The 23,676-nt window shown below is 39.8% G+C and overlaps 1 protein-coding gene across 17 annotated transcripts in view; it reads left to right on the top strand.

The window, feature by feature from the left end:
* ITSN2 (intersectin 2) overlaps nucleotides 1–23,676 on the top strand; it is a 148,033-nt gene that overhangs the window by 100,721 nt on the left and 23,636 nt on the right. For all 17 annotated transcript variants that reach the window (XM_045054867.1, XM_045054868.1, XM_023252050.2 and 14 more), the window contains 2 exons: nucleotides 1,379–1,475; nucleotides 2,158–2,349. In XM_045054867.1, the coding sequence (XP_044910802.1) occupies nucleotides 1,379–1,475; nucleotides 2,158–2,349 (289 nt within the window). The remainder of the gene's footprint in view (nucleotides 1–1,378; nucleotides 1,476–2,157; nucleotides 2,350–23,676) is intronic.

The raw sequence follows: 23,676 nt of genomic DNA on the forward strand, positions 1-23,676 counted from the left end.
ACTGAGAAAATGGTACTCATTGGACTTTCTCTACCATAGTCTTATGTTTTTGAAACAGCAATGCAAGGAAAGGAAATGCAGGCATAAATGAACCTATGTTTTCCTAAAATGTTAACAAAAGTAGTTACTGCATATGTTTTGATACAGAAAGTTCTTTTCTCTTAAAAGTTCCTTAACTAGAAAGACTAAAAATAAAAAGCTTTTTAAGATTAAAAGATCATGAGAGGTATAATAGCTATATTTTTATGTAGGTTTGATATGTGGTTGTAATATGGAGCATAAACACAGCTTCATTCTTGCACATCAGTCTTAAACAATCCTAAAGAACACTGGAGGTTCAAAATTGAGTATCTTCTTGAGTAACTCCTTGAAACCCCACCTTCCTGATTTGCTTTAAAGATTGACCCAACAATATGACGAGCATGGCTTTCCCCAGATTTTATTTGTGATCTCTGCATTAATTATTGACAGAGCCCCAAGAGGTGTTCATTGTGCACAGTACCATTTTAAGTGCTGACTTGATTCCTAGGAGAACTCTGGAAGGGTCTTTTTAGTTTATAAATATTATTTGTGTGAAGTATCCAGAGATACTCTGAGACTCTGAGTCCAGAAGACCTCCTAATAGACTTCTCTAACAGAATGCTGCAAGTAGTGTTCTCAGAACCATTTTGATATGCATATTGAGCCTTCCAGTTGTTTAATACTGACCTGGAAGGCCAGTGCAGAATTCAGGGGTCCCCAAGACCACCCTGACTTCTGACACCAGCTGGAAGTTTGGAGGTCCCCAAGACCACTCTCAAGTTCAATAATTAACTAGAAAGACCCATGAGACACTGAGAGCTATTCTTCTCATAGTTACAGTTTGTTACTGCAAAGTAATTTAGATTATAATTAGACAAGGAAAGAGATGTATGGGGCTGAGTTCAGGAGGGTTCCAAAAACAGAGGTTTCATTGTCCTCTCCCAGTGGAGTCATGGACAACATTGACTCCTGGCAACAATAAACATCAAGTATTGCCAAGCACAGAAGCTCATTTGAGCCTTGGTGTCCAGAGTTTTTACATCATAGACGTGGTCCTGCACTTATGGCTAAACTTAGTCTCCAATCCTTTTAGAGGTTGAGTTCATACTGTATCACCCAGAGCGCCCCCCATAAGTCACATTGTTAGACTGTCTGGCATGGTCAAGGCCCAGAGGAAATAAGACACTTATCAGTCAGGACATACCACAGGTTTAGAGATTACCTCCCAGGAGCCAAAGGTAGAGTCCAGACCTCTCTTGGGACAAGGGTAAATTCTTTACTGCACAGCCATTTTTAGTTTATGTCTCAGTAATTATGTTTGATCCCATCTTTCATATTCCTTTTGCTAATTTTATAGGCCAGAGGAAAAAAGCGACAGAAAGGATGGTTTCCTGCCAGCCATGTTAAACTTTTGGGTCCAAGTAGTGAAAGAACTACACCTGCCTTTCATCCTGGTATGGAAGTGAAGTAACTTGTATTTCATCTTACAGAAGTTTTGTTGAAATTCAGCCACTTCTTAGAATAGCATATGCTTTGAAAAATATTAAAAATTGGTTCTTTTTGTAACTCTGTCTGAAAGTAACGTTACAATGAGAACTTCCTTTCTAAAAAAGATCTATATACAAACAGCCAACTGTTTAAGTGATACTTGAACCACTTCATTCCTTAAAATTTTTCAGAGTGGAATTGCTATGCTATTATACTTAAAGTGAAGCAGTTGGGGTACTGGGGTGGCTCAGTTGGTTAAGTGTCCAACTCTTGATTTCGGCGCAGGTCGTGATGTCACGGTTGCGAGATCAAGCCTTGTGCAGGCTTCAGGCTAGGCAAGGAGCCTGCTTGGGTGGGATTCTTTCTCCCTCTACCACTCCTCCACTTGCACTCTCTCTTTCTCACTCTCTGCAAAAAAAGGCAACTATTTAAAGTGAAGCAGTTCACTTGGATTAACCATAGTTGGGAGATTCTTGTTTTATAAAATAGGAAAATGGAGGAAGGAGGGTGAAGCAGAGCAGCTCAAGGAAAATTTTACCCTAATTTTAACATTTAATAGTAGAGTCATTTAAGTTCTAGGGGAGTTATAACATGTGATCTTTGTATTAATAATTAATTTACTTTATTACTTTGTTCTTTTTCTCGTAGTATGTCAGGTGATTGCTATGTATGACTATGTAGCAAATAACGAGGATGAGCTGAATTTCTCCAAGGGACAACTTATCAATGTTTTGAACAAAGATGATCCTGACTGGTGGCAAGGAGAAATCAACGGGGTGACTGGTCTCTTTCCTTCAAACTATGTTAAGATGACAACAGACTCCGATCCAAGTCAACAGTGTGAGTAATATCCAACTATTTGCCCCTCAACTAGTGCAAAAGCTTTAATAGACAGCACTGCACTCATTCTGTCCTGGAGCATATCTTAAACTCAGCACCCTTAGCAAGCGAATATTAGTGACTAAAGCAATAAAATGCAAAAGGAAATTTTTTACAAAATCAAAGATTATACTGCTTTATTTTATACTTTTTCCTTAGCTTTAGACCTTACTGTTAGACTTCATCTGAAAAAAATTGTAAGTCTTTAACAGGTTCTTGGGTGCAAGCAGTCTATGCTTCAACTTCCCATTACCACCATCCTTTTTTAGCCTCTAACAATCTTTTCCTGCTTAATAAAGAGTATCCAGTAATTACTGTACTCACCTATTCAAATTACCCTTTTAGTGTACAGGTGCTATTAATCTTTGCAACCTTCTCATTTATTACTCACATATTTACACATCATCCAGATTAGGGGAAAATTAAAAACCGGTTTAAACTGTGTGCAAAACTCTGTTAGGTGATTTTTTTAAAAAGATACCTGATGCCATAAGAGACATATGAATCAAGATCTCTTTCACTATTTTTAGAACAAGGATCCAGATCTCAGTGTGAAATTTGGTATTATATATAAAACTATCTCTTCGTAGTTACCTAGCCTTACTTACATTTGACAATAAAAATGCATTCATAATAGAGAATAAACAGCACTTGGAAGTACTTTTTACCTTTGTGAAATGTCACTTTTTCCTACCCTTTTGATTTTTGGTTTCTTTTTTTTTTTTTTTTACAAGATTCATCATGATTTATATTTTTATCATTCTTGTGAAATTATCTAAAATATTTAGCCTTTCATTTTAATTGAGTTTTGGGAACATATAAATGGTAACTCGGTCAAAGCTGAATTACGAATACACTCGTAATTCAGTGCGAGTATTAAGAATTTTTACTGTATCTATAATTTTGAAATATTAGTGCACTGTTTATACTTTAGGGCTTATAGTTCTAAAGATAGTTTTGATCCTGGGAGATTTTCATTTAGATAAAGCAACTAAATTTCCTAATTTGAATATGGGAACAGTTCAGTTTTTTATGATTTGAACATCCCCCCAAAAACTGGGGCTACCTAAGTGGATGACCGGTTTTAAGCTCCGCTGATGGTCTGGCAGCTTTCGGTGCTATAGCCAGTTCATCTAATTAATTAGACATAGCTGAGGGCCTTCCCTGGCCCTGAGAGAGGAAGCTGCCTTTCATGTGGACCAGGACTGGAAGCTCTTTGGCTAGTGATTCTTGGAGGCATTCCAGTTCTCCAGGATGTTTGGCTGTTACAGCAGCTAGGATGTAAAGTGGTCGTTCTCCAGATGTGTTGTTGTTGTTTATCTTGTTTTCCAGTGGCAGAACGCTTCTTCCAATTAAGTCTTAGGTAGTCAGGAATATAAAGAACAGATAAAAGCTGTTCTAGAGGAAGAACAGCCAGGAGTATATGAGTCCGTGAAGATTGGTTAAATTTTAGATTACCATTTGCGTTTCTTGGGCCTTTATAATTATTATTTTCATTTTATAATGCAATTAGGATGTTTTTTAAAGTTTGAGAATTTTAATAGTTCAAATTTGTTTAGTTGATGTTGCATGTTATTAGTCAAATTTTTTCTCACCCACTTAATTTGCTTTATGTTCATTTTATTCCTCATTTTTCTTTTTATAGGACCCAATGTTGTCTTCCAGTGTGAAAGCACCCCAGAGACCCACTATCCAAGTTTGACTCTAGCGTGGAGGCAGGGCAGGCAGCCCTGATCAAATATCTCCTACACAATTCATTAACTTCGTTTGAATGTTAGAGCCACTTGTGATTATTTCTTTGTGTTTCTAATTTACAGTTAAAATTTATTTGTAACAAGTTAAAGGATAGTGGGTCTTTGTGTGGCTTTCCCTGCTGTTCACTCTGGCATCTTTTAGCATTTTTCTTCTTTTTTTAATTTGGTAATTGTAGGTCATTAGCATGCATATTGAGTTTGCCCGTACATGGTGGGAGTTCAAACACACAAAGACCCACTATTTGCACAGACTATTCTCACTGGTTTGGAATGGGCCGCCATGCTTTTCTAATGTTACCGCAACGTGTATATTCATTACAATTCAGATAAAACTTGCTTATGTTTTGCTCTTATGTTTGATCTAATCCTAATCACAGTGAGCTCTTAACTGGTTCAGTACGTGATTTGCTCCCAAATATGCACTGTTTGCTCTGTTCCTTTCTAGTGTGCCATCATGAGTACCAATATTTGAATTCGTTTAAAGGCCAATAACTGGAAATAACCTTTTCTCTATTTTCTGTGTATTTCGGGGTGGGAGCAGTAACACATTGGGGAAGCTTTCTCAGAAAAGAGGAAAGCAGCCTGCTCCAGCAGTATATGCAAAGTGGGCTGGGTTTCTTCTGTCTCGGCTGCCCACAAACGAGTACTGCACTGTGGGAGTTCCCTTAGGGTCTGTGAGCTCTGGGCTAATCAAGATAGCGCATCATGTGCTGTAGCAGTCAGTTGTCACTTCTTTCTTGGTGACCTAAAAATGGATTCTTTTTGAGGAATGAAAGGCTCCCATCATTGACAGTTGAGACAGGAAAACCTTCCCTTGCTTAACGTTTGTACTACATTCTAAAGTCAGAATTCATGTTATCTATTTTAATTAGGTGACTGCCTGTTTCAGGTCACAAAAGGACACTGGTTGACGTTCTTCTTAATGTGTTTAGTAAAAATCATAAGGAATCCTTGAAGAGTTTAAATGCCCCTGATGCGGGCCTGTAGGCTCTATCTAGTCAGGAATGAGTTCAAGCAAAAGAATGATGTGTGAGAGCTGGCATTCTTCTCTGTCCATGAAGATGCTTTGAGGCTGGAAGATTGATTTTACCATCCAGAATTCTCTGGCTAATATCTTGTCTTCAGACACATCGGCTACTTCGGCATAGGATTTTACTTGTTTTCCTTGAATGGAAAACACTTTAAAGATAATAAACATTATTATAAACAAGTAAATTGGAGAGTACTTAGCTGAAACAAAAAGGATTGTTAGTAGGCAGTATTAAACTATGTTTGAAAATCAATGAGACGTTTATGCAACTTAAAATGTTTACAAACTGCAGTGCAATCTACTGTTTATGAATGTCAGAGTATTATCAGGAAAAGTGTACATACAATCATAGAATCTTATTTCCTCACAGAGTTCTTTAAGAAGAGTGAAGTGTGTTTTTATATCTCTGAGTTTCAGTTAGAGGCATATTTTGTGCAATATTTATGTTAATGTGCCTATACATTGTGAATGAATAATTTCAGTCATTGCCTAAATCGTAACTTTTTTTTTTTTTTTTTTGAGAAAGAATCAGTACTTTAGTTAGAACTTTACAAAGTTCAAATGTCTGTGTTTCAAAATGCTTATTAACATTACAGGGATGTATGATGATGTGTATGTGTGCTCCCTGGGGCAGGGATTTCTAGTTATTAGACCACCTCAATTTTTAGCATTTGGCATCATCATGATAACTTTTATAAAATATGACATTAATAGGAAAGCAATAATAACACTTCACAAAGTGGAATAACAGATTTGCCCGCAGTCACTAAAGGAGACAGCGCAAAGACTGAGTCCTTGTGAACTCACCTGATCTTCCAAATTGTACGGATTACTTGGTCTCACCTTGTATTTTCTGAACTCTCCGCTTTTGCACTCTTTGGGCGGGTTCGGGTTAAGTACAGTTACTTTAAATCTATTTTAAACCCTGGGGTTGGAAATCAGACCTGTTAATTAGCTGCATAGTTTGGTATAATATTTTCTCTTTATAATTTTGAATTTGGGCTTATCTAATACACTGGTAAATTATTTCAAAGGTATTTTTACAGCTCAAATTGTTTCACTGTAACACTGATAAATATAAGTGACTAAGAATGACATTCAGGTGGAGCTTAGCATCTGTAATCAATCCGAAAATAATGTATTTGTCAGGTACCCAGGAGCTAAATCCAATCACATAACGGCATATTTAAGCTGAATTGTTGGTCTGGAAAATAAAATTACTGTATTTACTGAAATACTACTCTTTGTGTAGGTATTTTGCCATATATTTGAGAGAAAGCTCAAAGTAAAGGAAATTGTATGACATGTAATAGTCCTTCTTAAAAACGCATGCAGTCATTCCTTTGTAGTACCTCATATTCAGCCAAGTACTTGCTCTCTCCCTCATTCAGTATGGGAGGGCAGCTTTCAGTTTGCTTAGAAAGCAACGGTAGAAGGAAAGAACTTATCAGGAACACAGAATCTTAAAATGGAATAAATCTAAACCCCGTGGGAAGTAAAGAATCAAAATACCTATTCATTTTTAAAAATACCTATTTATTTAGATTATAGTATGCGATAATCATTTTTAAAGTATGTGATTAAATCTCATAGGTTTTCCAGCAATGAAAAAATCAGTTGTAAAACCAAAGCTGATTTTTTAGAAAACTTGAAAATTTAAGTCAGTCCTACCCATTGCATAGGTTCCTCTAAAACTTTATCTTAAAGAGTCATTTTACAATAATACAACTATTAAAAAATGTAACTGCTGTTTTATTATTTTAAAATACAGTAAGAAATACTAATAGTTTAAAAGAAAGTGGGGGAAGGAAAAGTAGAGAAAGAAATGCCAATTCCAGTCCAAAGCTTTATTTGCCAAGTTTTCTTAGAATACATTTTACCAAGTTATAAACTCTTGTAAATAGAATCTATAATGGAAATACTGAGAGACTTTGCCTAAAGTGGCATTATTGGATGCTGCTGTGATGCTACTGTAATAAGTTATTAAATTGTTGCAAAGTGCTGTTTTTGCCTTAAATTTTTATTTTGTGTGTCTTGAAACTATAGTATTAAAGGTCTTGAGATTGTGCAGATGCTGGGCACGCTTGGCATGAGGTAATCTGTTTTTATTTTTACAAAGTTGTAATATAACTATGCAAGTGTGTTTATTAAAATGACACAAACTACATTACTTGTATTGTGTATTTCTTTTGAAGCATCCTTTAAAACTTATTTTTAAGTATTTGTATGTAGTCGTGATTGAATTTCTTTGGAATTTCTCTTTTTCCTTAACATGGTCTCTGGGTACAGGCCAGTGAATTGTTTTATATCACAAGGGGCAAAAGAAATTTTAAATCGTCAAGCTTGAGATAGTTTGATCCAAAATAATCATATGTATCTCAAAAGCAAAAGACATTTTGATTTGAAAGTAAAAGACAATATCTAGGATAAATGGATAATGTTATTATTTACAATTTTTGCTCCACAACCTTTTTCTGAAAACATTGGAGGGAACTTACAAGTTGATACTCTTTGCAAATGTAGAATTAAACATTCTTAGTACAAAGTAACTTTAGTGAATGCTTGGAAGCACCAGAGTTAAGTAGAAGTTTACACTTAGGTAATCAAGTTGGTGCTTTCACCTTGAGTGCAACATATGGATCAAAATCCAATCCATCCATGAATATCTGGCATAAACAGCCTCTCTCCAGAAAACGTTTCCTCGTCTCTGGAAAATCATTCAACTAACTTACTGAGCATTTGCATAAGGCCAAGCAAAGGACTAACTTCTGAGAATATGAAAAAGAGTGTCAGTCCTTGGCTCAGGTAGTGTGTAGCTCTGTGAGGGGATCAGGCACATACGCAGATCATTCTAGAACAACATGCTAAGCACAGTGATAGGTATTTACTGGACACCAAGAGAGTACAGAGGAGGAGTACCTAATTCAACCATAGATTTGTGAATTAGAGGAGACCTCCCGGAGGTGGCAACTGTGAGACCCATAAGGTAAACAGGAGTAAGGCAGATGGGGGGTGGGGTAGGGTGGGATGGTGGAGAGTATGACAAAGACAAGAAACCTCGGAGGAGGGGAGGGGACTCTATAAGCTGGAGCGGAAGTGCAAAGCCAGGAACAGTGAAACTCGGGGCTTGAGAGGCAGGCCAGGGGCTGAATCAGAGATTCTCTAGCTTGAATCAGAGATTCGTTGGGATCACCTGGGAAACTTTAAAAAACTATTGATGCCTGAGTCCTGATTTAAATGGTCTAAAGCATGGCCTGCGTGTGGGGATTTTTCAGAGCTTCCCAGATGATTCTCATACGTTGCCAAGGTGGGGGAAGAGTGATGAAACAGAGCTCAGAACCGTTTCTGAAGGAACATTGGCAGGAGCTGGGAACCGATTGGATGTGTAGGCAGGTGGAAGTGTCAGTTTGATTCCCAGATTTTATCTTGGTGACAGGCAGAATAGTGGTGCCACCGGCTACAGTAAGGAGTCACAGTTGGGGAAGGGAGGAGTTTGGTTTTGACTGCAAAGCACCAGTGGGGCACCCAGGTGGTCAGACAGGATTGAGACCCACAGCAGCAGGACGTCAGCCGGTGGGGTGAAGGCAGATGGATGGTGCTGAGCCCGTGAAAGTAAATGAGATGACTCGGGGAGAATGAGTTCATGCTGGCCCTTTGAGGGTGTCAGCAGTTAAGGGTGGGGTAGCGAAGGGACCTGTGGAGGCAGGGAACAGGTTCTAGGAGAATAGTGAACAAAGCTCTGGCTGCACAACCATTGCCCATACCGGTAAAAAGAAAAGACGAAAAGTGCCCTTCATTGAGTACTTACTGATCTGGGTCCTTTTCTGAGGTTCCCTAATGTTTTACCTCATTATTATTTTCTTTTCACAGATATGGCCATTAAAGCACAAGCTAAATAACTTGTCCAAGGTCACAGAGCCAGTAAGTGGGAGGGTTGGGTTCAAACCCACATGGTCTGGCTCCAGAGCCCATGCTCTTAAACCTCCCCTAGCGTGCGGTCACGGCCACCCTGTTAGTAGCAGTGAAGTTCCTGCACCACAGCCATCACTGGAACCAGTGAAAAGAAAAGAGAAGACAGAGGCCGCCCTGTGTTTTCTCTCTGTAGAAGGTACACACGGAGAAGAGGCCAGGAGGCAAAGACTGAATGTGATAAACAAGGACAGGAATCTTTAAGAATAGTGTCTGGAAAGATAAAGCTGGACGTAATCACTTCTTTTGGTAACAGCTTTATTGAGATTCAAATCACATACCATACAATTTACCCACTTAGAGTGTACAGCCGAATGGTTTTTAGTTTATTCAGTGTTGTGCGACCGGCACCCGGGATGGTTAATTCCAGAACATTGCATCACTCCCAAAAGAAGTCCTGTGCCCTTCAGCTGTTGTCCTCCTATCTCGCTATACCGCCGCCGCGGGGAGCCGTAGGCAGCCACTGACAACCTCCTTGCTGTCTCCATGCGTATGTTTGCCCGTTCTGGACATACATAAATGGAATCATAAAACGTGTGGTTGGCTTGTTTTACTTAGCATGATGTTTTCGAGGTACATCCATGCTGTCTGTGTGTCAGTACCTCATTCCTTCTTATGACGAAGGCGTGTTCCGTTGTATTGGGCGCCACACTGTTTATCCGTTCTTTAGTTGCTGGACGTTGGGTTGTTTCTACTTTTTAGCTGTTAAGAACAAGCTGCTGTGAATGTTTGTGTACAAGTTTTGGGGCAGACATGTCTTGTCACATGTCTGTGTCAAACGGTAATTCTGTGTTTAACTTTTTGAGGAACTGCCAGACTGGTTTCCAAAGTAGCTGCATCGTTTTATTCCCACCAGCAGTGCACGAAGTTTCTGTTTCTCCATGTCCTTCCCAACACTGGTTATTATCTGACTTTTTACTATGGCCATCCCTCTGGGTGTGGAGCGACAGACATCTCTCTGTGGTTTTGCTTGACATCTCCTCAGTGACTAATGATGTTGAGCGTCTTGTCATGTGTTTCTTGGCCATTTGCAGATCTTCGTTAGAGAAATGTGTGTTTAGATCCTTTGCCTCTCGTTTGAGTCATTTGTCTTCATGCTTTAAACTTTGTTTTAAACAAGAACAACAAATTATGAAACACCCTTGAGAGAGATGTCTCAATGCTGTTGTCAGAAGGCAAAATCACTTAGTCAAGGAAAAAAGCAGAGAGAGCGATGGAGTGAATGTGGGGGGAGTGCATTGGGAGGGTTGCTTTGAATCCCTGGCTCTTCCCACTCACTTGCTGAACCTTAGCCTCGCCCCTATAATGATGATAATACCTACATTGCAGATGAGACTCAGGGATTTCTGAAGTGCTAGGTCACTGTCTAACACGTACTAAGTGCTTGCTTTGTGCTGAGCAGTGGACTGAGTACTTCGGGTACGTGTCTGGGTTAGTCAGTGCTGGAAGTTAGAACTCAAGTCCCAGTCTGACTCCAAAGCTCGTGCTCCTAGCCTCTGCCCACGCACCTTTCCATTAACTGAGAGCTGCTGTTACTCCAGATCATAAAAGCAGAACAACCATCACTTAATCCCAAGATTCAGGTGAGAAGAATGTAAGGAGAATTAGCTGTTTTCAGTACCTCCAGGCCAGTCAGGTTACATTTAAAGTATTAGAAGGACCTGCTACTGGGATCCCTGGGCCCCCAGCGGTCATATGATAACCTCCATGAAGTTAGGCAGGGCTACAGAGTGCGTGTGTCCTACACTGAGCACAGTGGGGCGGAGTGACCAGTTATGGAGTCACAAACAGTTTGAAACTATGGGCTGTGTGGTCATACCAGTGGGGAAAATTAGGAGTACAGCAAGCTGTTCAGTAACCATGAGAAAAAAAAATACACGTGTGCATGAAACCCCCCCAGGACAGTGGTGGTGTAGTAGCAGATGTATGATGTGAAGTGCTCAAGTGTCTGGAACAGTCAACATGAAATTGGCTATTGGACACAGCTACTCATTGCATATGTGACAGAGGAGAAGGTATGTAGGGACCCGTCATCACTTAGACACAAAAATGAGTCAAAGGAGAGTGAGAACTCTATTCGCATTTCCAGAGAAGTGCATTTGCGCCATTTGGCATTCAGAATACTTAACCTAAACCCCCTTTTTTCCTCTGGAATTCAGTCCAGCAAGCATGAGACCAGGTCAAGTTTATACACCCTGTCATCCATGTTTTGTCTCAAGGCGGATTGCAGTGTAAGCACCATATAAAATGGCCTGGCATTTCAAAGTGTAAGACTTGAGCCAAGATGTAGGGGTTTAGTAGCTCTGAATTCTGTACTGTCTCTTCACCACCAACCTTTAGATTCTCTATATACAGTAGGGTTCAAAGTTGTATCAGTTCTTCAGAGGATTGATCAGAGGTGGTAAATCATCACACACATGTGTGTAATAATTATTTTGATTGTTAGGATTACACGCTATGTGTTCAGCGAACATGAAAAAACTTTCTCTTCATAATGTTCTGTATCTGGATGGCATGTTAATTCTCTCAGTTGAGTCAGTGATAGGACTCTGGCAGTCTAGAAGGTGTTGCAAGTATCAGCCTGAAAGAACTACTCTCTGAGGCTGAGTCTCGGAGGCCCCTCTGTCTACTGTTAGGAGATCTTTGCTCTCTTCTTCTTTTTTTTTTAATGTTTGTTTATTTTTGAGAGAGAAGGAGACAGAGCTCAAGCAGGGGAGGGACAGAGAAAGAGGGAAACACAGAATCTGAAACAGGCTCCAGGCTCTGCACTGTCATCACAGAGCCCAACAGGGGGCTCAAACCCACAAACCGTGAGATCATGACCTGAGCCAAAGTTGGACACTTAACTGACTGAGCCACCCAGGCGCCCCAGGAGGTCTCTACTTTCTTTTAGGCTTATGACCTATCACTGTAGATTCAAAAATAAAAATACAACCAACAACATTTTTCTTTCTCCACTTGCATTTATCAACAGAGTTGCTTTGGGAAGTTCTGGAATACTTCCATTTTCTGATAACCGAATCTTTTGCTTTCTGACGGTCTGCAGCATCAGAATACAGTATTAACTTCTTCCCTTTTCATGCTTAAACAGGCAACCTAACTCCTGGTGACAAAGAATTGATAGGCATCAAAGAGACACAGAGTTTTAAAAATTGTTCAACAATCTTTAAATTTCCGGAAACAAAATCACAAATATCTGTGGCTTCCAAGTGGGACCATACTACCTGTTACATAGTTCGTATTCAATAAATAGTTGCCAAGTGCATAAAATGCTGTTCTTTTACAAAGTAAGATATTCGATGATTTTCTAGTGCTCTGACAAAACTTCTGCATTAAAGGCAGCCTTCAGAAAATGCACACAGCTTAGTCATCTGGATTTACTGCTAAAAATTGTCTTTTCACTGAGCGTCAACACAGTGAGACTGAAAACCATTATGTCAACCCTGGCTGCTGCTTCAGGCACAGAGAATAGCGTTGTTCAGTGACATCGCTCTTCTCACAATGGGCAAGGACTTTTCTGGGACTTTATGACATAATCCGAACAAGCTCTCTTTGTATGAGTCGTCACAGACCATCTTTTGTCCTTCACCTTTTGGAGTCTTCGCGTCGCTCCCTCCTCTCCTCTCAGGCGTCTCTCATTTGCTTCTTGATCTTGTTTGCATTGTAATCTGCAATGGCCTCCCGACTCTGTGGGACACAGTTTATGTGGCTGTTATTCGTTATGCATAATTTGGCTGTCAGTCTCCGTGTCCTCTCACAAGTGTGGGGGGGGGGGGTCTTGTGGCCCTGAGGACTTTGACCTGATAGTAGCGTGGTCTCTCATTTTTCTCGTTTTCCCACCCTTCCTGTCTTCTAGGAAGAACTTACCAGGAAATTTTCATCATTCTCTCCGGCCACCTGTAGTTAATATGATGTACTGTCTCCTGCAGCTCACAGTTTATCTTCGTGTCACATTCTATAAATGCTTGCTGAAGACCTACTGTGTGTCAGCCACTAGGGATATAGCAGATGATAAAATAGGCAAAAATTCCTCCCCTCTTGGAGCTGACATTTAAGTAGGGCAGGACAGAAAACAAACAAAATGAATAAATATGTCGTACCTTAGAAAAATAAAGCAAGTTAGGGAAAGGGAGTGAGTGAAGGGTTGGTGGAAAGAGGATGGATCTGGACGGATTTCAAACAAGCTTCTCAGAGAAAGCCTCTCTGAAATGATGTCGTGTGAGCAAAGACTTAAAGGACATGAGAGATATCTGGAGAGAGTCATGTAAATAGCTGGAAGACCATTCTAGGCAGAGGGAACAGCACATGCCAGGGCCCCAATCAGGAACATGACAGTAATGCTTGAGGCCGGGGTGGCTGGAACAGAGGGAGAAGCAAGAGAGGCAGTGAGGACAGAGGGGACTGGGGAAATGGGGGAGACTACTTAAGTTCTTGGAGGCTGTTTGTAAGAACTTTGGCTTTGGCTGGGAGTGACAAGAACCCATCAAGGGGTTCTAATCAAAGGAAGGACATGATCCGATGTGCTTTAACAGAATAGCTCTAGCTTGCTAGATTAAAGCAGGGGTTGGGGCAGGGAAGGGCTCAGAACCAAGGAGACATATTAGGAAGCTAGATCAGTAATCCGGGTCAACAATGATGGCGCGATCAGAATGATTGTAGTGAACATAGTGAGAAGTGTCAGACTGTGGGTATATTCTGAAGGTAGATTCAACAGATAGGATTGAATGTAGGGGTGTGAGAAAAAGAAAAATATCAAGGATATCCCCAAAGATCTTGGCCCAGGCAAGCAGTGAGATGGAATCACCATTAAGTGAAGGCACATGATGAGAGAGGAAGGGTAGGAGAGACTATTAGGAGTTTGGTTTTGGATATGTTACTTTCACCCACCCTTAAGATAGGTAAGTGGAGATCCTGGGTAGGCAGTAGAACACAGTGAGATCCAGAGGTATATTCAGCCTGGAGTGTGCATTTGGGAGTATATCAATGCATAGATGATACTTAAAGCCACAAGACTCGGTGGCACCACCAACGCTGTGAGTATGTGGAGAAGAGTTCTACGGCTGAGTCTTTGGGTTTCAACGTTAATTAAGTCTGTGGGTTGAGGAGGAGCTAGGAAAGGAGAGGAGGTGACTGCCAGTGCGGTAGGAGGACATGAGGTGAGGTGGTGACCTAGAAGCCAAGTAAAGGAGGATTTTAAAGAGGAGGGAGTGATCCACTGTCACAAATGCTTGTGATAGGTCAAGCAAATTGAGGTGGAAGGAGGAAGGTACATGGAGCTTTTAGGAACCTCTTCTTTAAACTACAACATTTAAAAGTTATTTTTTTATTATGTTTATTTTGAGAGAGAGAGACAGTGAGCAGGGGAGGGGCAGAGAGAGAGGGAGACAGAATCTGAAGCAGGCTCCAGGCTCTGAGCTGTCAGCACAGAGCCCGACGTGGGGCTTGAACCCACAAGCCTTGAGATCATGACCTGAGCTGAAGTCGGTCACTTAACCGACTGAGCCACCCAGGTGCCTCTTGAAAATAATTTTAATGTTTAATTTAACAGCTATATTCAGGAAATTTTTTTACACAGTAGTTTTTGTTGAAGAAAGTGTTGCCTTGTAGATATGTTCATTATATTAAACCTGTTAATAGTGTTCAAAATTTCATATTTACTCATTTTCGTTGAGAGAGATATTACAGTTGACTACTTTGATTATAGATCTTTCAGATCTTTATTTTTCCTTCCTTCCTTCCTTCCTTCCTTCCTTCCTTCCTTCCTTCCTTCCTTCCTTCCAGAGGCAATTTTGTCAGTTTTTAATTTTACCTTTTGAGGCTCTCCAGTTAGTTGCAAATAAGATCAAAATTATTGTATCATCCTAAATGTTTATAACGTTTACATAGATCCTTGAAAGCCTATCTTGTCTGTTGCTAATCAAACCACCTCAGCTGCTTTTTAATATTTTGTAAATGTGTAGCTTTTTCCAACCTTTACTTCTTTTTTTTTTAATATTTATCTATTTTTGAGAGAGAGATAGAGCATGAGTGGAGGAGGGGCAGAGAGAGAGGAAGACATAGAATCCAAAGCAGGCTCCAAGCTCTGAGCTGTCAGAGCCTGACACGGAGCTCGAACTCACGAACCGTGAGATCATGACCTGAGCCGGAGTTGGACACTTAACCAACTGAGCCACCCAGGCGCCCCTGCAGACTTTACTTACTTCACTTAGCACTATACCCTCTAGATCCATCCATGTTGTTGCAGATGGCAAGATTTCAATCTTTTTTATGGCTAATATTCCATTGTACATATATACCACATCTTCTTTATCCATTCATCAGTCGATTGACACTTGGGTTGCTTCCATAATATGGCTATCATAAATAATGCTGCAGTAAACCATCAGGGTACATTTATCTTTTTGGTTTGGTGTTTCCATATTCTTTGGGTAAATAGTAATGGAATTCCTGGACCATATGGCAATTTTATCTTTAATTTTTTGAGGAACCCCCATACTGTTTCCCACAGTGGCTACACCTGTTGTTTCTTGTGTTTGCTTTCAACCATTTTGACAGGCGTGAGGTGATATGTCATTGTGGTTTTGATTTGCATTTCCCTGATGATGAATGATATTGAGCATCTTTTCATGTGTCTGTTTGCCATCTGGATATCTTCTTTGGACAAATGCCTTTTTGGGTCCTTTGCCCATTTTTTATTAGATTATTTGGGGGGTTTTAGTTAAGTTGTGTAAGTTCTTTATAAATTTTGGATACTAGCCCTTTATCACATAGGTCATTTGCAAATATCTCTTCCCATTCATTAAGTTGTCTTGTTATTTTGTTAATTGTTTCTATTTCTGTGCAGAAGTTTTTTATTTTGATGTGGTTCCAATAGTTTATTTTTGCTTTTGTTACCCTTGCCCCAGGAGACATATCTAGAAAAAAAGTTGCTGTGGCCAATGTCAGACAGATTACTGCCTGTACTCTCCTCTAGGATTTTTATGGATTCAGGTCTCATATTTAGGTCTTCAATCCATTTTGAGTATATTTTTGTGTATGGTATAAGAAAATGGGCCCTTTTCATTCTTTTGCACATAGCTATACAATTTTCCCAACACCGTTTGTTGAAGAAACTTGTCTTTTTTCCCATTGAATATTCTTGTCTCCTTTGTCAAAGATAAATTGATCATTTAACCATGGGTTTACTTCTGGGCTGTCTGTTCTGTTCCATTGATCAATGTGTCTGTTTTTGTGCCAGTGCCATACTCTTTTGATTACTACAGATTTGTAGTTTATCTTAAAATGTGGGATTATGATACCTCTGGTTTTGTTCTTCTCAAGATTGCCTTGGCTACTTAGGGTCTTTCGTGGTTCCGTACAAATTTTAGGATATTCTAGTTCTGTGAAAAATGCTGTTGGTATTTTGTTAGGGATTGTATGAAATCTGTGGATTACTTTGAGTAGTAGAGACATTTTAACAATATTTGTCCTCCCAATCCATGAACATGGAATATATTTCCATTTGTGTCATCTTCTATTTCTTTCATCAGTTTTTTTTTAATTTTTTTTAATGTTTATTTTTGAGAGACAGAGTGTGAGCAGGGGAGGGGCAGAGAGAGGGGGACACAGAAGTCAAAGCCGGCTCCAGGCTCTGAGCTGTCAGCACAGAGCCCAATGCGGGGCTCGAACCCACAAACTGTGAGATCATGACCTGAGCCGAAGTCGGATGCTTAACTGACTGAGCCACCCAGATGTCCCTTTCATCAGTGTTTTATAATTTTGAGAGTACAGGTCTTTCACCTCCTTGGTTAAGCTTATTCAAAGAGGGTTTTTTTGAATAAAAAAACTGATGAATGGTACAATTATAAATGGGATTATTAATTTCTCTTTCTGCTACTTCATTATTAATGTATAGAAATGTAACAGATTTCCGTATATTAATTTTGTATACTGTGAATTCATTTATCAGCTCTAGTAGTTTTTTGGTGGAGTCTTTAGAGTCTGTAAATAGTGAAAGTTGTACTTCTTCCTTATCAATTTGGATGCCTTTTATTTCTTTTTCTTGTCTGATTGCTATGGCTAGGACTTCCAGTACTATATTGGATAAAAGTGGTAAGAGTGGACATCCTTGAGTTGTTCCTGATCTTTGGGGAAAAGTTCTCAGTTTTTCACCATTGAGTATGTTAGCTATGGGTTGATGTGATATATCATATTGATTGATTTGCAAATATTGAACCACCCTTGCATCTCAGGAATAAATCACACTCAATTTTGGTGAATGATTTTTTTTAATGTGTTGTTGGATTTTGTTTGCTAATGTTTTGTTGAAGATTTTTACATTTATGTTTATCAGAGACATTGGCCTATAGTTCTTTTCTTTTGTAGTGTCTGTCCAGTTTTAGTATCAGGGTAATACTGGCCTCAAAAATTAGTTTGGAAGTTTTTTGTCCCCTTCTATTTTTTTTTTTTAATTTTTTGTAATGTTTTATTTATTTTTGAGACAGAGACAGAGCATGAGCAGGGAGGGGCAGAGAGAGAGCGAGACACAGAATCCAAAGCAAGCTTCAGGCTCTGAGCTGTCAACAAAGAGCCCAACGTGGGGCTCAAACTGACAAACCGCAAGATCATGACCCGAGCCGAAGTCGGATGCTCAACCGACTGAGCCACCCAGACGCCCCTACTTTTTTTTTTTTAGTTTATTTATTTATTTTGAGAGAGACAGAGACAGTGCAAATGGGGGAGGGGTAGAGAGAGGGAGAGAGAATCCCAAGCAGGCTCCATGCTGTCAGAACAGAGCCCAACATGGGGCTTAAACCCATGAATTGTGAGATCATAACCTGAGCCAAAATCAGAAGTCAGATGCTTAACCGACTGAGCCACCAGGCACGTCTCCCCCTTCAATTTTTTTTTTTTTTAATAATTTGAGAAGAAGAGGTATAAGTCTTCTTTAAATGTTTGGTAGAATTTACCACCTGTGATGCCATATGGTCCTGGACTTTTATTTGTTGGAAGAGTTTTTGATTACCAGTTCAATTTCCTTGCTGATAATTGGTCTGTTTAAATGTTCTATTTCTCCCTGATTCATATTTGGGAGGTTATATGTTTCTGGGAATTTAATCCATTTCTTGTAGGTTGTCCAATATGCTGGCACATAATTTTTCATAATATTCTCTTATAATCTTTTGTATTTCTGTGGTGTCAATTGTTATTTCTCCTCTTTCATTTGTGATTTTGAGTTCTCTCTTTCTCTTTCTCTCTCTCTCTTTCTCTCTCTCTCTCTCTCTCTCGATGAGTCTGGCTAAAGGTTTATCAATTTTGTTGATCTTTTCAAAGAACTAGCTCCTGGTTTCATTGATCTGTTCTATTAATTTTTAGATTCTATTTCACTTATTTCTGCTCTAATCTTTATTATTTCCTTCCTTCTGCTGGTTTGGGGTTTGTTCTTTTTTATAGTGCCTGTAGGTGTAAGGTTAGGTTGTTTGAGATTTTTCCTGCTTCTTAAGCTAGGCCTGTATTGCTATGAACCATCCTCTTAGAACAGCTTTTTGCTGTACCCCGAAGATTTTTGGACAGTTGTGTTTTTATTTTCATTTGTCTCCATGTACTTTCTTATTTCCTTTTTGATTTCTTGGTTGACCCATTCATTGTTTAGTAGCATATTATTGAACCTCCATATATTTGTGTTTTTTCTGGATTTTTTTCTTGTGGTTTACTTTTTTTTAACAGCTCTTTTTAAAATAAAGTTTATTTATGTATTTATTTTGAGAGATGAAAGAGAGCATGGGCAGAGTAGGGGCAGAGAGAAAAGATCCCAAGCAGACTCTGTGCTATCAGCCTGACACAGGGCTTGAACCCACAAACCGTGAAATAATGACCTGAGCTGAAATCAAGAGTTGGACACTTAACCGACTGAGCCACCCAGGCACCCACCCCCTCTTGTGGTTGATTTCTAATTTCATAGTATGCAGTCAGAAAAGATGGATGGTGCAACTTCAGTCTTTTTTAATTTGTTCAGAGAACTTGTGTTGTAGCCTAACATGTCATCTATTCTGGAGAATGTTCAATGTGCATTTGAAAAGAATGTGTAGTCTGCTGTTTTAGGATGGAATGTTCTGAATATATCTGTAAGATCCATTTGGTCCAGTGTGTCATTCAAAGCCATTGTTTCCTTGTTGATTTTGTGTTTGGTTGCTCTATCCATTGATGTAAGTGGAGTGTTAAAGTCCTCTACTATTATTGTGTTACTATTGATTTCTTCCTTTATGTCTGTTATTAGCTGCTCTATGTATTTGAGCACTCTCATTTTGGGTACATAAATGTTTACACTTGTTATATCTTCTTGTTGGATTGTGCCCTTTAAGATTATGTGGTCTTTCTTTGTCTCTTGTTACAGTCTTTGTTTTAAAGTCTATTTCATCTGATATAAGTATTGCTCCCTGCCTTTCTTTTCACTTCCATTTGTATGATAAATACTTTTACATCCCTTCACTTTCCATATGCATGGTCTTTAGGTCTGACGTGAGTCTCACAGGCAACATATAGATGGGTCTTGATTTTTTTTTTTAATTTTATTTAGTTAACATACAGTGCTATATTGGTTTCAGGAGTAGAATTCAGTGATTCATCACTTTACATACATTATGTTATCCTATGTCTTTTATTGGAGTGTTTAGTCCATTTACATTCAAAGTAATTATTGATAGGTATGTACTTATTGCAGTTTTGTTACTTTTTTATATTTGTTTTATAGTTCTTTATTTCTTTCGTCTCTCACTCTTCTCTCACAGTTTCCTAGCTTTCTATTCTTGGATTCCTTTCTCTTTATTTTTTGCATATCTGTTACCAGTTTTTTGTTTTTTGGTTACCATTAGGTTTGTATATAACATCTTATACATATAGCAGTCTGTATTAAGCTAATGGTCAGTTAAGTTTGAACCCATTCCAAAAGCACTACATTTTTGGGGTGCCTGGGTGGTTCAGCCAGTTGAGCCTCCAACTCTTGACTTTGGCTCAGGTCATGATCTCATGGTTTGAGTTCAAGCCGCACATTGGGCTCTGCACCAACAGTGTGGAGTCTGCTTGGGTTTCTGTCTCCCTCTCTCTTTGCCCCTCCCCTGCTTGCACTCTATCTCTCTCTCAAAAAACAAATAAAAATAAAAATAAAAAAATCACCACATTTTTACCCCTTTCCTCCCACGTTTTAGGTATATGGTGTCATACTTTACATCCTTTTATTTGGGGAATCCCTTGACTGATTTTTGTTTTTTATAGATATACTTAATTTTACTCCTTTTGTGCTTCCTACTTTTCTTCCTCCTGCTTATGGTCTTTCCTTTACACTCAAGAGAGTCCCCTTTAACATTTCTTGTAAGGCGGGTTTAGTAGTCATGAATTCCTTTAACTTTTGTTTGTCTGGGAAACTCTTTATCTCTCCTTCTATTCGAAATGATAGCCTGGCTGGATAGAGTAGTCTTGGTTGCAGGTTGTTTTTTTTTCAGCACTTTGAATATATCATGCCACTCCCTTTGGCCTGCAAAGTTCTTGCTGGAAAATAGGCTGATAGTCTTATGGGGTTTCTTTTGTATGTAACTATTTTCTTTTCCCTTGCTGCTTTCAATTTTTTTAATTTTTAAAAAAATTTTTTCAATGTTTATTTTTGAGAGAGAGAGTGCACAAGTGGGGAAGGAGCAGAGAGTTGGGTGGGGGTTGGGGAACACAGAATCTGAAGCAGTCTCCAGGCTCTGAGCTGTCAGCACACAGCCTGACATGGGGCTCAAACCCACGAACGATGAGATCATGACCTGAGCCAAAGTCGGATGCTTAACCAACTGAGCCACCCAGGTGCCCTATAAAATTCTCTCTTTATCACTGTTTTTTACCATTTTAATTATTATGTCTTGGTGTGGACCTCTTCGAGTTGATTTTGTTGGAGTCTTTCTGCCTCTGGAATCTGGATTTCTGTTTTGTTCCCCAGATTCATGAAGTTTTTAGCTATTATTTCCTCAGATAAATTTTCTGTCCCCTTTTCTCTCTTTTTTCCTCTTGGGATCCCTATAATGTAAATGTTATCACACCTGATGGTGTCACTGAGTTCCCTTCTATTCTTATTTTTTATTACTGTTTTTTCTTTCTCTTGTTCAGTGATAATGCTTTCCATTACTCTGTCCTCCAGGTCATGCTTCCTCTGGCCTACTTTTTATTCCCTCTAGTGTATTTTGTTTTTGTTTTTGTTTTTAAACTTATTTATTTATTTTGAGAGAGAGAGAGAGAGCAAGCACATGCAAGCTGGGGAGAGGCAGAGAGAGAGGCAGAGAATCTCAAACAAGCCCCACACTGTCAGCACAGAGCCCGATACGGGGCTCAAACTCATGAGCCGTGAGATTATGACCAGCCAAAAGCAAGAGTCAGATGTTTTAACCAACTGAGCCACCCAGGCACCCCCCGCCCCACTTCTAGTATATTTTTAATTTCAGCTATTAAGTTCTCTATCTCTCATTGGTTCTTTCTTTGTGTTTTCTCTCTTTGTTGAGGGTCTCATTGAGGTCCTTGACTCTTTTCTCAAGTCCATTGAGTCTCTTTATGACCATTACTTTAAATTCTTTATGAGGCATATTACTCATCCCTGGTTTGTTTAGTTCTCTTGCTGTGAGTTTGTCCTGTTCTTTCATCTGGTACATAGTCTTCTGTCTCCTTATTTTGTCTGACTCTGTGTGTCTGTTTCTATGTGTTAAGGTCAACTATGTCTCCTGCTCTTGAAAGTAGTGGCCTTATGAAGATGAAGTCCTGTAGTGCTCTGCAGCACAATGTCCCCTGTTCACTAGAACCTGGCACTTCAGGGATGTCTCCTGTGTGTGTTGTATGTGCCCTGCTATTGTGGCTGAGCTGTGTTTGCCTTCACTCCAGTCATCTACAGTAGCTCTATCTGTTGTGGACAGGGTTTGGCCCCTGTGTTGTTAGTGGGCCTGTCTGAGGCCATCTTGGGCTTAAGTTGAGTCAGACCAGTCATTTGCCAGAGCTGCGAAGCACTGTACTGTAGGGCTTTCTCCTTGTGTTGTCCCCCGAGAAGCTTTCACTGGTGGGCGGGGCCTGTAGTCAGACCAGATTTCTGCCCCCAGCCCACTGCTGGGGCCGAAATGGAACTGGTATGTGTGGTTTTCTAACCCCTCTCCCTGGGGCAGGAATCACTTTGGGGTGGTGCTGACCCTTCTTGGGGCTGCTTGCACACTACCGTGTTTGGGCACCACTTTGGATGGATTCCTATTGAGGCCAGGGTCAACCTGAGGGGTGGGTCCACAGGAGAACACAAGGGTGGGCCCCTGGTGTTGGTAAGCTAGATGGAGAATATTTGCAATGTGCTGATTCCCACAGGTGTTCGTGTATCCAGGCTTGGGGGGCAATGGAGGGAAATGGTCCCACCGGCTCCTTTGCCCTTGGAGAAGTCTCCCAAAGATCCCTGTCCCTCCAACACACATTCTGAAATTAGTAAATAAATCTCCTTCCTATATATTCCAGGAGTTTTTCAAACTGCTGTTTCTATGCTGTTTCTCAGTGGGGCTGTTTGTTGTGCTGTCTCTATAAGCGTGGGGACTCAGCTTCCTATCACCCTCTGGCTCCCTCAGAGCCATGCCCGCTGATTTTTACAGTTCCAAGTGTTAAGCCCCACTGATTGTAAGAACTCTCAAACTTCATCCCCTCTGGTTTTCAAAGCCCAATTTTATGGGGATTCATCCTCCGAGTGAGGGTCCCTTGTGCCTGGGATGCCTGGGGTGGAGTTTGCTTCTGGCCCTTCTCTTTGCCCACAGCATCCCTACCTCCCAAGGACAGTCCTGTGGGTCAGTTTTGGCTCCCAACCAAGTCTCTGCCCTTGCAGCTCTTTTCAGTGTGGCTTCTTCTCTACATTTTGCTGTGGAGACTCTGTTCTGCCAGTCTTCCTGTTGTTTTCTGGGTTATTCACACTGATATGGGTGTTATCTAGTTGTTTATGTGGGGCGGGGTGAGTAGGATCCTCCTACTCTGCCATCTTCCCCAACATCTAGCTGAATTTTAAAATCCAATCTAGAGTTTTATTTTAACTGACAGATTTAAACAATTTACTCTTATTGGAATAATGGAATACTCCTATTTATAGCTATCTTATTATATATTTTTTATTTACCATGATTTTTTTTTCTTATTGTTGTTCTGCCTATACATCTATTGCTTTGATCAAATGTACTTCCTTTCTTTCCCTTTACTGGTTTGGAAGTTATGGTTTCAATGTCTATTCTTTGAGTAGTTACCTTTGCATTTCTAACATATGTGTTTGTCTCCACAAAGTCTAAATTTCATATTTATCTTCTAATCAGTGCAGGTGGGATGCTTTATCTGTAAGGATTCTCCCCTATTTCTCATGTTACTGCCTTTTTGTGTTTAAAAAAGTTAGTTTTAGGTAAATTTAAAATCCACCTTGAATTTATACTCTTTTTTAAGTAGGCTCCATGCCCAGCGTGGAGCCCAAAGCAGGGCTTGAACTCACAACCCAGAGATCAAGAGTCGGATACTCAACTGACTGAGCCA

The sequence above is a fragment of the Felis catus genome, chromosome A3, assembly GCF_018350175.1.
Source record: "Felis catus isolate Fca126 chromosome A3, F.catus_Fca126_mat1.0, whole genome shotgun sequence".
NCBI classification, from domain to species: domain Eukaryota; kingdom Metazoa; phylum Chordata; class Mammalia; order Carnivora; family Felidae; genus Felis; species Felis catus.